We start from the raw sequence: 15,207 nt of genomic DNA on the forward strand, positions 1-15,207 counted from the left end.
GCACTCACAGTTGAACTCCACAGCTGACTCCTGTTAATTGAATGGTACAAAATGAGTGTGTGTGTGTGTGTGTGTGTTGTACTAGACTCACATCATTGACTCACTGCCATAAACAAGTAGGCAAAAGCCTCTCCACTCTTTTCTCGTTCAATCTTTTTAATCTGCTTTTTCTACTGAGAAGACTTTTTGTACATTCCTCCATGTTTGTTTTTGGGACCTTGTTTTTAGCACAAAACATTTGCTCATGAATGAAACTGTGTGTGTGTAAATGACTGTGTTTGTCAGACTTACACTGAAATAAGCCTGTAGGCACTGCTGGATGGTGGTATGAATCAGGTCCAGGGTCAGCATGACCCTTGGCTCCGGTTTGTAGGTGCCCGTTCCACAGCTGTTACATACACACACACACAATGCCATGGATGAAGGCTTTTTTTGAGAGAGGTAAGTTTGAGATTTGATCCAACAACCATCTGATTTCAAGTCCAGCTCCCTAACCATTAGGCCACGGCTACCCTTCAATCCATCATCATCATCAGCAACCCACTGACCTTTGGCATGTCCTTTCATAGGACACGGTAAAGGAGACCTTTGACGCCACTGGGCACCTGTACGGGCTGATAGTGCCCAGGTCCCGGCCAACGTCCTGCATGTTCTGCAGGAGCGCCATCAGGAATTCCTGGGCGTCCTGCCAAGTGGATGGAAGCACACAAGGTTGAGTATTGGGCCTACAGTAGGGCCTACAGCATGTGATACTGACACAAACTGTAATATAGCATGAGCTCTATTCCACATGGCTTCACAAAGACACACAAGGCCTTACTAAACACCCCCAAGGACAAACATCAAACACTTAACCTAGAGTAGGTACTTCATACTACATGCATCATTAGGACCTAGATGGGTTCTAATGTTCTCGTTCTACATCTACTGGTGCATCTTGCGTGGATGTGGAGGCATGCATTGTAGGTTACATTCTATCACATGTCTTTTGATCATGTGGTTCACAAGTCATTTCACATGGTCTCTCCACATTGTTTAACCTGTTCTCTTCATATTTGTGCAGCAGGTTCTTACGTTCTGTGAGGCGCCGTAAAATTGCCCGTTGCACAGGGCAACCTGGGCCTTGAGCTCACGAAGGTGAGTGACCTTCTTCAAAGCGTTAGGACTTGAAGACAGTCCTACGAAGGACCTGTTTTGTGGGAGACAATGCACATCTGTGGTCAGTGGAGGTGATTGGAGTGGGTTAAAAAATAAAAATGAAATGGGTAAGATTGAAATGGTTTGTGGCGTGAACATGAGAGTAAGAAGCTGGGCAGAGTGTCCATCAGCATTCACGTATGAATAGTAGTGAAAAGTGAACAGCATGATTTGTGTGTATGAGAGAGAGAGAGAGAGAGGATGAAAAGAGGAAAAGAAAAGACAGCTAAGGCCTTTCCTACCTGAGGAGGAGATGAGCCTCAGAACTCCACAGCTGCTCCTGCTCCAGCAGCTGGCGGCAGAAGGGCTGCAAACTTAGCAAACACTGCAAGGTGGAATTCATGTAGCACGTGTTGCCAAGATTAGGCAGCCTGCAGGGAGAAGAACAAACATAGAGTGGCACAGGTGAACAAGATGGCATACGCACTACATTTAGCAGTGAGAAGTCCAACACTCTTCTACTCTCCCACTCTCTTAAGTCACTACAATCGTTAATGTGAAAGTTCTTCTAATGCATTTGAGGAGTTCCATCACTGTGTGGCTAGATTAGCACATTTTTGAGTGCTCAGTGTGATGTCTGTCACCCACATACGTGGGCATACGCTACTGATCATGTCCTCACTTCTACGTGGCTTTGGATAAAAGCATCTGTAACACTTTACTTTACGGATTACCAATAAGGTGGTAATTTCATGGTCATTTCAAAGTAATTTAAGTGTAATTTCATGGTAATAACTGTTTGTTTTCAGTAACAACAGCAACCATAACCATACGGTTTCCAGTGCAATCATGCTATAATTTCTAATTAATATATAAGTAATGTAATATAATGTAATAATTTGTGGGAAATGAATGCTATAGTTGCTTGGGTAAAACCTACCCCCTGCATGACGCCAGCTGCTGGAGTTGCTGCTGTGAACATGCCACAAGCTCTGTGTCAGTGCGGCGAGCCTGGTCTCCTCTTGACTCCTGCCTCAGCAGAGGCGCTGTTGAAACACTATGAAACAAGCACAAGTCAGGTTTTGTCACACTGCATGGCTGTGGACTAATAGTTTGGAATCGGGAATTGGTCTTGGGCATCATATATCACTGTAAGTCCAAATGTGTGCATGGTACTTCAGACCAGAACCTACCAGTCCTTGGAGGCGTGGCTGGATGTTCTCAACGGCTATAGCAAAAAATGGAAAGCCATTTACAACTTCTCAAAACTCAATACAACCTTTTAGCCTTGAGGTCAACAATTTAGGACAAGTTTAGACTGTGGCACTTTTCCATCAAAGTTAATCAGCATCTTGCCAACAGCTCAATTCACAAAACCTTCATTAAAAAACCCTTAACATCCTAGCTTAGCAATAATCAACTCAAGGAATTTCACTGTGTGCATTTTGTGCTCTGTCACAATAACAATGGGATAGTGGAACTCGTCCTTCACCTCTGTGTTGTCCTCCTTGACAGGGAGTGCAGGGGTGACTATTTCCACCATCACGACCTCTGGTCCTGGTCCCTCATTTTTCTTCCAGAACCGTCGCCAGATCCTTTTCAGGACTGGACGGCTCCTGGGTGAAAGACAAGCAGGGATTGGATTGCAACAGAAATAACACTACCACATTATGTGGGTGGCTCAGCACACAACACCCGGCACCCTCCTTACCTATCCATTTTAATATCTATTTTCATATCTATGATCATGTTTAAAAAATTGTCTCACTTATCCAATGGTCTATTAAATATGATCCATTCAGTTGCATTTCTGTGATATACATACTTTGTGGGGGGTAGTGGCAGTGTCTGTGGTGGCCCCGGGCGGGCTTTGTTCCGCTGGAATTAATCCAGAAAATAAAAGATTTTGATGCATTGTCAAAATAAACAGGTCTACACAATGACTTGGGCTACAACACATAACAAACACAAAGCTACTATTTCACTGGTGGTTTGATGCCCCCCTCCTGCTCGGCCTCCTCTCTCACAAGTGGTTACACTTCTATACATAATAGCCTATATATTGCACATAAATAACCTGTGTGTGTGTGTGTGTGTGTGTGTGTGTGTGTGTGTGTGTGCATTCTATAGGCCTAGCGTATGATTAAATACCAATTATATTAATTTTAGTTGCACATATGAATATTATATTGATGTTTTATATTAACTAGTCTAATTGTATGAGCCTACTTATCAATGACAATGTGTAGGCCGAATATAATGGCTATATAGACCTACAACATAGTGCATATGTACATCATAGTCATAGATATTGTATTTGCCATTGTAGTTATCAATGTCTATGTGTAGGCCTATGTTATATAAGCCTCTATAACCCTTAGGCTATATTGCATTATACACATTGCCATTGGTAAGTAATAGCCTATGTTATGTTATTATGTTATAAAGACCTATAGGCCTATAATCCTTCTTACACACACACACACACACACACACACACACACACACACACACACACACACACACACACACACACACACACACACACACACACACACACACACACACACTGGGCTATAAAGTGTATTTCCTATAGCCATATATATATATATGGGCTATAGGCCTATATAACATAATGGTAATAACTGTAGGCCTACATTATACACATTGATAAGTCTAATACAGCTATATATATTAGGGTAAGGTTATATAGGCCTATATAACATAGTGCATTATACATATTGACATTGATAAGTCTAATACAATTATTCCTTTATTAATTGTAGTCCTATAGGCCTACATAGGATACATATACACACACCTTATGGCCTATTAGTACATACCTTCCCGAAGCAAGAACAGCACCACATTTCACTTGCTCGATACGCACTATGCTTCTATAGGCTACTGTCTTCATTAATAATAATAAATTCTGCTTTCGCGCGCGCTTTTATAGCCTGCCTTCACCATGATGATGTAATAATGCTTATCCCTGATGACTTTGCCAGAGACGTTCCATTACGAATTAAAAGAATCTTTGACTTTGCCTGTCTGCCACATGTCGTCATAATAAGAAGGCGAATGTCTTCAACAAGTCGTCAACTCATGATAGATATTTGTCAGAGTAGAGGGATTTCAACAACTATTATAGATCATTTATTTTCAGTCTTCAGTCTTACCTTTGTGGACGTATTGACCTCTATGGTGAAACGTCTGTTTTTCCCTGGACATGGTTTTAGGATCTGTCCTGGCCGTCCAGTAGGCCTACCTCTGGGAAATGAGGCGTCCCGGTTCATCACATTGCATCATTAAAATCCCTTGTAGGCAACACTGTTCAACAGCTTACATTTAAAATATTATGTCCGAGTGGCATCAACATTGTTTTGATGGAAGGGGAAATCAATTTAAATCACTTCGTGTCCCGTGGTCCGTTGAGTTTCTCACATTTACCAAATCCATGGGCACGCACGCGAAACTGCGCACCGGCTAATCACGTAGCCTAGGCCTACTGTAGAGACAGCGCATCAAATTGACTACTGTAGGCCTATAATGGAAACACTAATCGAAGGGCATTGACCGCACCTGCATTGCACTAGTGTGTGTCCCGTCTCTTGAAGGCCTAACAATACAGCCAACCATTCGATCACGTCTACCAGCAACATAGTGCAACAGGCAATTATTGGTGAGGTTTTGGGGAAATTGTACAATATCGGTCGGAGCAAAGTGAGCGGCAACGCGGTCGAGGGCATCGTGTGTAGACCGGATATAGGGCTATGGCAGACTCTATGAACATATCTCAAAGTTGAATTTTGCCTTTGCTCTATTATAGGCCTATCCACCCAGGAGCCTCAGACACCGCGCAGGTGTCTGCTTTGAAAAGCGATGCGTCCAACTCTCGCCTCGATCGGCACAGTTATGAACAATCTGACACTATGGACATTTTTCTATAGGCCTACTGCTTATTTATTTAATGTGTGTATTTCTGTTGACATTTTTAGTCTAATGATTTCTGCACGGTGTGGAGTTTCACCAGAACCGTCATTTCACTACAAGCCTTGGTTATGGCTTTAAGTACAGGGGCGCAACTACTCATTTCTGGGGTACACTGTTCACACATAGTGTCAATATGAAGAGTTCAGATGCAAAACCCCCTAAGTGCCTTTTCAGAAAATAATCTTAATTCATTTTTTATTTAATACAAAGCTATCAAAATTGCATATTTTTTCATTTTATCTATATAATATAACTATTTAGATGTATTATCAAGTACATAAATGTAAACCAATCCAACAACGGGGTTCTCTAAAAATATAAAAGAGCAGGTCTTCAGAAATGGAGTTAGGGGGTTTTGCATCTGAACTCTTCATATGTTAATTAAAATGGTAATTTTGATGGTGGAACTATGAATAAGAATATTTAGCCTATTTGAATTAATAATGATAGCCTATTTAAACCACTCCAGAAGGCTGGTATAACAGCCAGAAGTGGTTTAAGAGACATTTTAATTTAGGCGATTTTAAATTGTATCTTCAAATGGTGTATTTAGCCTACTAAAGAGGCTGTAAAACCATAAAGCTATGAGATCCAGCTTGCTATCATACATTAAATTACTCCAGAGATGCATAGCTTTCAAAAAATATAGTGAGAATTTGCCCCCAAAATGGTACCAACAACCCACTTTTTGGGCTCTCGGCTCACAGGCAAGTAGCCTACTTATGTGCTGACTTACCAGCTGGGGCATGTCGATCAACAGAGCTGGCTGACAACTGTAAATGCACAATGCTAATGTTAATCTGATAGTGTTGTATTGGTAACCATTAAGGAGACAGCAGTCCACAATTGGGCATATCATATGTGTGTGTGGGGTGGGATGCTGTGCTTTTGAAGAGGCTGATAGTCACTTTCTATACCGCTGTATTTACAAACAGTCCCTACAGGAACTCTGGGTAAGGGCTAGTTGGTTCCATAAAGCTACATGGAGGCCTGACACCAAAGGTCTTGAGTTTATTGTGGTGGATGGCCATCAGCATGTCAGGACAGGACTAGGTCCTCTAGGGAGTCTCGGGATTGAGGAAGCCCACAGGTAAGAACAACTCCATGGAGTGACTTGCAACTGAGGAAGGTGATATGGCCTACAATAGTGGTTCTCAAACCTCATCATAAGTTTGCCACCCAAACCCCCCTCACCGCCGCCTCTCAGCTGTATCCCTCTCAAAACCTCCTAGGACTCCCTAACGCCCTATGGGGGTCTTTACTTGCCTGATTATCATAGACTTGCAATCGAGATTTGTTCTAGAAGCAACGCCGCCGAAGGTGTTGCGTCACTAGGAGGGCGCAGCCTGGCTAGGTCTTTAAAGCCCCTGTTGAGAAACTTTAGCCTAGAAGAACTAGATGGGGATTCAGGGCCTTAGCCTTTCCCTTGTGCCTGACCATTTCGGCAGACTGGGCTGGACAGCACTTTATGTTGGGCCAATATCATAGAGATTGGCGTAAACGAATAGGCTTACAGGGCCAGACTGCACATAGTTATTTATTCCATTTGAGATTAACTTTCAGTTTAGGCCTATTCGGTGCCATTTCGATATTATATTTTTTGTAGTTTTTAGTTGTTTTTTTTTTTAAACTCTACTTTGAAAAACAATGCATCTCTCCCAGGGGGACACAATGGACTGATTGAAATTTCAGTTTAGCTAGTAGAAAAGAAAGCTTACTGTGTTTGGTTTGTAATATTAACATTTACCAGGCGGTAGAGGAAAAAAGTTCATTTAGAGCCTTGATATATTCAGTATTTTATACATTGTGTGTGTGTGTGTGTTTTGCCTATTTCACAGTGAAAGTATGCTACAATTAAATGTTTCTCCTAAAAATGCAGATTTTTAATACTGCCTTCTGACCAGTTTCCTGCCTGATTGGCATTGGAAAAATACTCTTTAAATGCATATCCATTAGAATAAAGGCAATACCATTAACAATTTAATCTTGATGGAATAATATTTCTAAGATACTTGTGTTGGTACCATGACTAATGGACCTTGAAGTCATAACAGCTCACAAAATATATGTAGTCATCTTACTGGCTGGGGAATAAACAATAGCGTGCTCTTATCCAGAGAATAGATTTTCTTTATTGGCATTGATCACATGAAATTTTAAATGCATATAAGCTCTCCAGGGTCACAAACCCTGTACAGAAAAACTTGATCAAGATTTGTACACAAGTTATCAGAAAACACCAAGGCTAGCATCGGGAAACAAAACCAGAAAGAGTAAGGATCCGACAGATTTCTTTTTTTTAAAAAAGAAAGAAAGGAGAAAGAAAGAAAGCAAAAAAGGGGGGTTGGTTCCCTTCAGCTGCATTAATACAATATTTAACAGCAATGAAGAGAAAAGACTGAGAGGCAGGGATCTCCTCGATCTGCTAGATGGACAGACGTGAAAAAGAAATGCAGGGACCCAAAAAGAAAGACCAATGGACAGCGACAGGCAAAGACAGTACAATACTATAATCAACCCGTGATTACAGAGGAAGGGAAGAGCTGAATAGGTCAGCCCATTTCTCTCACTCCCTCGCCACTCTCTTATCTACTTCCTTTCTCAATTCTCCAGAAATCCTCCTGAAAGCACGGCTCCACTGGCCCACATCTTCCTCACTGCCTCCCTGTAGCTACCAATGAGCAGAAATGTACAGGAATTCCAGAGATTTCTTGGAAATCTCCAGAATTGATGTGGTTTCAATTATGCAATATAAAATCCAGGGTGGTTTAGATATGCAAGTTCTTGACAAGCACATGCTATTGGGGGTGAAGTCTGTAAGTTTCAGTATAGTATTGGGGAGAACAACTCTGTCCAGCCCTCCAAGTGTAATGATGTGCCTGTATGATGCATTAGATGATGCACAACTTTTTGAACAATGTTGCCAAGCAATATTTCTTTCAGCTTTCCCACCCACATCTTCAAGAGGAGAACCTAAATAGTAATACTATTAGCAGCTACGTTTCTTCCAATCAGAACTTTATCCATCTGTTAGTATATGTTTGCCTGGCAACATTGCTCTAAACGTTATTGGCATAAAAGGAGTAAAATATTCACCTGTAAGCATTCTGCTGAGGCTAACATGTATCCATACGTTCTCCGCTATGGAGAGGCTCCCTTAAATATTCAACACACATACCTTACAAACCCGAACAGCTGTCCAGTGACTTGTTTAGAAAAGAAGAAAAATGCACATGTACTATTATGAGGATAGGATGACTGACTGGGGAAGCCAGGCTCCACGTGTGACATCATCATGGATCTAACCAATCCGCTCACAACGCAAAAGTGCGACGGCCCCTCAAACTCAACACAGTGTAGAAGACATTGCATTGACATTTTGGCACAAGCATTCTTCTCATTTATTTATTTATTTTTTAAAATCTCCAGAAAAATAGAATAAAACAACGTGTAAACGCCAACATTACTAAATATATCATCATTAAAACTGTTTAACAAATCAATATTTAGTGAATAAATACAATGATGTTACAGCTCTTTCCTAGCATGACAAAGCCAAGTTGAGAGCCTTATCATGTGAAAATTAGAAAAAAAAACCATGGGGATCACAAGGTTTTATAGTACTTGCCAATATGCAACATTATCTCTCGTTTTCAAAAGATTCGGGACAAAAACATAAAAGAATACACAACGTAAAAACAGAAAATGATACTTTAAAAGGGGGACACTGGAAGTCCTCAAGGCTCTGATCTCAATTCTAACTCCAACGATCCAGTTCTAAGGTCACATGGATCATAAGTCACAGACTGTGGTTTTGAGGCTCATTGATGTGAAACCCACACAAATGAGCGTGGTCTGTATACGTGTACGTTTGCATGAGATATTAAGGCCCTTCCGATAGAGTGCTTATGTCCACCTCTTAAACTGAACAGGTGCAACCGAGGTCATCTTTCAAAAGTGTATAAGAATAACCTGTTAAACTGTCCATTCACATGCATCTACATTTAATCCTAAATACAACCACGATGGTGGATTTAAATAGATGCAGATACTGTAGAGGTGTTACTCATCTTCAATATTACCTCATCTCATGTCATGTGATCTCACCCAAACACGCATTGTATTTGCATAGGCATACTGTCGGAGTTCCAGTCGGGGTGTACAGTGTCTTGAGTGTGAATGTGAGTGTGTGTGTGTGTGTGCGCGTGTGCACGCGTGCGTGCATGTGTGTGTGTGACTCCTGCTTCATCATCTGAGAGTATTTCTATCGCTGAATGGCAGCTGCGTGGCGGTGTGGAGTGTCGAAGCTAATTGGCAGCGAATCCAGACACACAGTCTTGGCTCTACGGTTATGTTTGAATCACAAACATTATTTCTGTATCAGTGAGTCATCCGTCAGTGTGCACAAAAGGAAAAATAATAATAATAAGGAAAAAAAATGCACCGTCACCCTGAAGTAAAACTAATTGATTATTTAAAAGTTATTATTATTGACTCATGAAACAGATTAAAACACCATTACAGTGGCTACTGTACAGGTAAGACTTTTCATACTTAATGCTGCCCATAGAAATAAAGTCTCCACCCACTCTTGAGTTAAGACTTCCAACACAAGACTGAGCAACAAAAATACAGTAGCTGAAATGAGAAGACAAAATAAAAACAAAGTCATAATACATATATATAAAATCAATGAAAAACAAAACTTAAAATTGCTCCAGTATTGTGACCTGTTCTGCAGGAGACTGACAGAAAAGGGGGAAATGAAAGAAGACCGAAGATTAAAGTTTTACAAACAATGTCTCCATAGAAGCAGGTCTATCACAGGATGTCACGGCTGTCTGAATTGACAACCAACACCTGAGAATCAGCACACCTCAAACAGACCGCTTTCTCTGAGTGAAGTAAAACGAAATGAAATGTGTGTGGTGTATATCAATGAAACGTAAAAGACATGAACATAGTGAGAACCAGACCCAGGCTGGGAGAGAGACAGAGAGAGACGCAAGTAGCAGAAGCAATCAAAAAGGTCATAGTTAAAGTTCAGAGGTCACATGTCATAGAGAGGCTTCCAGAGCCCTGTAGAGTGGGGGGAAGGGAGGGGAGGGGAGAGGGAAGTGGGTGTCGTCATGCAACATTACACCCCCTTATATCTGAAAGTCCCACATCCCCTAGAATAAGACATCTACATTTACACAGATTAAATTAAATCTGAAAGAGAAAGGGGAAAAAAAAAGAAAAAAAGTTCACATTAATGATTTCCTCATATGCCATCGTAGGCGTGTGTAAATGAAACCAACAACATGATCAGCTGTGGCACCCGGGATTAGCCGTACGTACTCTCCACTTTACACTGGGGCATTGTCAATAACACTAGCGGAGTGTTGAATGGACTCCATGCCACATGCTCTCATATATAATAACAGCAGTAGTCCCTGTGTGCGTGTGTGTGTGTGTGTGTGTGTGTGTGTGTGTGTGTGTGTGTGTGTGTGTGTCTGTATTTCTAAGTGTCGATGCGTGATCTACCCTATGATTGTAACTTGATACGCTGTAGAAAAAAAATCTTGCTTCTATAAAATCGTTTAGTCGTGATTAATTGATTTGAAATACATCATAAAGTCTGTGTAAGTAGGCTAAACTTCTCTTTGCGTATGAAAAAATTTCCATAGGAAAAGTGTAGAAAAATATGTGCCTGGTGAGGTTAACCACACCAAGCTGTAGAGAAATGCACCTTTACACTTATCGAAGAGAGGAGAGAGCACGGGCAGGGAAGAGAAGTGTGTCGAGAAAGTGCACAACTGAAAAGACAGACAACAGGGACGGGTTTCATAAAACAGACCAGGAGAAACGGAGAAAGAGAGAACGAGTTAGAAAGAGAGATGGAGAGATTGAGCGTGAAAGAGAGGAAGAGAGACAGAAGTACAAGGAGGAAACAAGTGGACTGTGCACATGAAATGTTACCTCCCCTCTTTCAGTGTGTGTATGTGTGCGCAAATGTGTGTGTGTGTGTGTGTGTGTGTGTGTGTGTGTGTGTGTGTGTGTGTGTGTGTGTGTGTGTGTGTGTGTGTGTGTGTGTGTGTGTGTGTGTGTGTGTGTGTGTGTGTGTGTGTGTGTATGCGTGTGTGTGTGTGTGTACTGTATATTTGTGAGAGCTTGTAACATCTGTGTGTGAGAGCACATGTACGCAAATCATCTTCTCACAAGTACAAAAATAGATCTGGTTTGATTTGTCCAACACTGCTAGTTGTCAGTGAGAGGGTTTTGCATACAGTCCACCTCAAGGTGACGTGCTATCGACATTAGTCATATCAGTCAAGCCCAGTAGTCTTCATTCAGTCACTCGACCTGGAAAGGTCTGCTGGTGGTCTGTGAAATTCAAATCTGGGACATGATCTCTCATTTCGGACCAAGTCTGCCACTTGAGCTTTTGGGATAAGGGCTGATGTTGCCCTCTGACCACCTCTAAATTCAAAATCAAATGATTAAAAAAACACACACAATCTCTTTGGGCTCACTAATATATATCCATATCTGTTTGAAAACTTTCTGCCACTACAGGCGTTGTAACCTCATCACAAACACCCATGGACACGCACACACACATACACATGTGCATGCACACAGACACACAAAGCACGCAGTCATGCACGCACAGTACGGCCCAGCTCCCATCTCCCGATCACACATCTTCCTCTCACACACACACAAAAGAAACCCTTATGCAACGGGACTAACCTTGAAAACAATGCCCCCCTCCCCTCTCCAGAAAGCACACAAAGGTCTCACTCCTACAAATCCTCCCATTCACACACAGACAGGCCCACATTCAAAACACACACACACACACACACACACACACACATACACACACACACACATATTAGTCAGGGCATCATAGAAAACACCCTTTTCAGCGTACACACCCACACCCACACCCACACCACCAGCCTGCTAGCCTGCCTTCAGCCGCTTAGCTGAAGAGCTTGATGAAGCAGCTGTGGCAGTAGGGCTTGTCGTTCTGCTCCTTGAAGGTGCCCTTGTTGAGCTGCTTGAGGCAGAAGGCGCAGACAAAGTGCTCCGGGTGGAACTTCTTGCCCATGGCGGTGATGCAGCGGCCCGTGATGGGCTTCTGGCAGCCGGAGCAGAGCGAGCCGCGCCGCTCGTGGTAGTGGGCCTCGCAGTACGGCTGGCCCTCGTGCTCGAAGAAGCTGCCGTTGATGAACGGCGTGAAGCACTCCTGTTGTAGACACAACACACACACACACACACAGACACACACACACACACACACACACACACACACACACACACACACACACACACACACACACACACACACACACACACACACACAGACACACAATGTTATGGGGGAGTTACACGCACACACATTACATTACATCAGTGGGTCTAAAAGTTTGATCTAAGGACCTCTGATGGTTCGTGATGAGATTTCTATAAATGTGGTCAGCATTTCAAAGATAAGCTGGATTTGTAAAATTATTGTAAGTCTAAGCATATTTACTCTTCTTCCTTCACTACGACCAGCTTGTAGTTTAATTGAGACAGAATGTGAGCTAGCCAATCAGTTCAGTTGACAGCCAGGTGGTCCCTGGAAAAATAAATCGAGATAAAGTGGTCCTCACTGAAAAAAGTCAGAGAAGCACTCCATTACACTTTGCTGATGCCTTTACCAAAACCTTCTTAAGGCTATTTAGGTACAGGACATTGGTCACAGTCCCTGCAGAAATATGGGGTTAAGGTGCCTTCAGCCCGTCAGCCATAGTTAGGGTGGGAACTGAACCTGCAACCCTCAGATCAAAAGGCGAACTCGTTTGCCCAAACACATATGCAGGGGAGGAGCAAAGAAGTCAGATGCTAGTCTTGTCATTTTAAGAAAAGCACATATGGTTTTTGTAGTGTTGCGAGTATTTGTCATAGCATTACCCAAGCTTTAAAATAGATTACACCCTCAGGCGACGAGCATTTCTGCAATCTGTCGTTTGCAATGCTAACCCTTTGGTGTGTTATGCAGTCGGTGCAGACACAACATTTTATTATATTAATATTAACACAGTTTATACTGCAAGCAGATTTTTTTTGTAATTTGCATATCCAGTCACTCGTTGCATATTAAAAACATACAGCCTAACATACTGGATACAAATCACAGAAACTCACACACAGACAAAGACACACGAACATCTGCTACTTCCAAATGAAAGGCCACAAAATCCCAGTTAAAAGCCTTCACAAGTTATGAATAATTTAAGATTCACAGACACTGACCCTGCAGACGAAGCACTCGGGGTGCCAGAGGCTGTTGAGGGCTGAGATGTAGTTCTCCAGGATGGCTCGGGCACACCCTCCGCACTTTGGCGCAAACATGTCAAAGTAGTCCTTCCGACAGTACGCCTTCCCGTCCTTCTCGTGGAAGCCTGCAGATGGCGCCAACGACACACACAAACAAATGAGAGAGAGACAGAGAGAGAGAGAGAGAGCGCAAGAGCGAGATCTTCTGTAAAGTGACAGTATTCATACTTTTTTTTTGTCATTTGTATTTGCATGCAATGCTGTGGCAACACTTTGTCTGAACAGTCCTGCTAATAAAGCACCATTTCAATTTGAGAGGAGAGAGAGAGAGAGAGAGAGAGAGAGAGAGAGAGAGAGAGAGAGAGAGAGAGAGAGAGAGAGAGAGGGAGGGAGGGAGAGAGAGAGAGAGAGAGAGAGAGAGAGAGAGAGAGAGAGAGAGAGAGAGAGAGTGAGCGAGAGAGCTCAGTATGCACGCAACATGTCAAACACCCTCTCACCACAAGCAACCCAATCCTCATAGTGAGCACAGGCTCTGCATGAAGCCAGCTTCATAAATGGGAATAATTAAGAGGGGGGTGGATGTCTTTACGGGTGGTTAGTAGTGCTGGCATGGGGTGTATGGGAAGAAGCTGCTGTAATTGTGTGGATTGCACATGTTGGGAGACAAGAACGCTAGAGAGAAGAAATCTGAATCTGTGACAAAGAGTAAGGAAGTATTTACAAGGGAAATCTGCATTTGTGAGAGAGCAAGGAAGTATTTAGAGAGGAAAACAGGAGAAATAATGAGAGGAAGGCTGAGAAGCGCTGGCAAGAGATAGTGAATCTGGAAAATCCAGGCAGAGCTCTTTCTCAACTCTTGCACACACATACAGCAAGGAAGACCAAGAGAGAATGTTGTAGATACAGGAGGAAAGAGGGGACAGTGAGGAAGAGATGGAAGGCAAGAGGAGCGATAGAGAGAAAGGGGGAAAGAGAGAAGTAGACTTGGAGAGAGAGAGAGAGAGAGATGGGGAATGCGATTAATGTGGAGGAGGATGAAAAGAAATACCATGACAGTGGGATGATGTCATTAGGAGATGACTGCAGGTGGTCTGCTGCTTCAATGTACATGTATGTGTGTGTTTGAGAGAGAGCGAGAGAGAGAGAGAGAGAGAGAGAGAGAGAGAGAGAGAGAGAGAGAGAGAGAGAGAGAGAGAGAGAGAGAGAGAGAGAGAGAGATTGAATGTTTGAGTAGTGTGCGCATGCACATGCCTGTGTGTCGAGTGTGCTTGCGCGTGCGTCGAGTGTGCATGTGTGTGTGCGTGTGTGTGTGTGTGTGTGTGTGTGTGTGTGTGTGTGTGTGCGCGTGTCACTCACCCTCTGGCCCGAAGAATGCTCCACACTGTGCACAGAAGAAATGCTCAGGATGCCATGTCCTGTCCAAGGCCGTCACTACTTTCTGCAGAGGGACAACAGACAAGACAGAGGAGCGGTAAGACAACACACACTACGCTACACACACTTCACATGCTTATCTACAAGGAGTGTGTATGTGTGCACGTACATACACACACACACACACGCACACGCACACGCACACACCCCTCTCAAAATGCACCTAATCCCCACAGATCCCGGTGGATTTAAGCCGTAAAAAAGAGTTCTGCTTGTGAGTGATACAATTGATTTACATAATCCAGCACTTTCAAGACAGACAAACAGACACACTCTCACTGAATTTCCAATGCCACTCTAACACTGGGTCTTTGCAAACGACAGGCTGCT

At 42.8% G+C, this 15,207-nt stretch overlaps 2 protein-coding genes across 5 annotated transcripts in view; both read right to left on the reverse strand.

Annotated features, from left to right (window-relative positions):
- Positions 1-532: 532 nt before the first annotated feature.
- LOC134457788 (ubiquitin carboxyl-terminal hydrolase 37-like) lies at positions 533-2,696 on the reverse strand. The gene is made up of 6 exons (XM_063209760.1): positions 2,630-2,696; positions 2,331-2,365; positions 2,078-2,194; positions 1,440-1,568; positions 1,075-1,189; positions 533-685 (listed from the first exon to the last, which is right to left on the reverse strand). Exons 1-6 carry the CDS (start codon positions 2,678-2,680, stop codon positions 533-535), a joined length of 600 nt encoding a protein of 199 aa, XP_063065830.1. The 5' UTR covers positions 2,681-2,696.
- A 4,543-nt stretch (positions 2,697-7,239) lies between these two features.
- The window catches only part of pxna (paxillin a), a 57,881-nt gene continuing 49,913 nt past the window's right edge, over positions 7,240-15,207 (reverse strand). For all 4 annotated transcript variants that reach the window (XM_063210831.1, XM_063210830.1, XM_063210835.1 and 1 more), the window contains 3 exons: positions 14,800-14,881; positions 13,420-13,568; positions 7,240-12,367 (listed from right to left, as the gene is read on the reverse strand). In XM_063210831.1, coding sequence (XP_063066901.1) covers positions 12,101-12,367; positions 13,420-13,568; positions 14,800-14,881 — 498 coding nt within the window. In that variant the 3' untranslated portion in view covers positions 7,240-12,100. The remainder of the gene's footprint in view (positions 12,368-13,419; positions 13,569-14,799; positions 14,882-15,207) is intronic.

This window comes from Engraulis encrasicolus, chromosome 11 (assembly GCF_034702125.1).
Source record: "Engraulis encrasicolus isolate BLACKSEA-1 chromosome 11, IST_EnEncr_1.0, whole genome shotgun sequence".
In the NCBI taxonomy this organism is placed as follows: domain Eukaryota; kingdom Metazoa; phylum Chordata; class Actinopteri; order Clupeiformes; family Engraulidae; genus Engraulis; species Engraulis encrasicolus.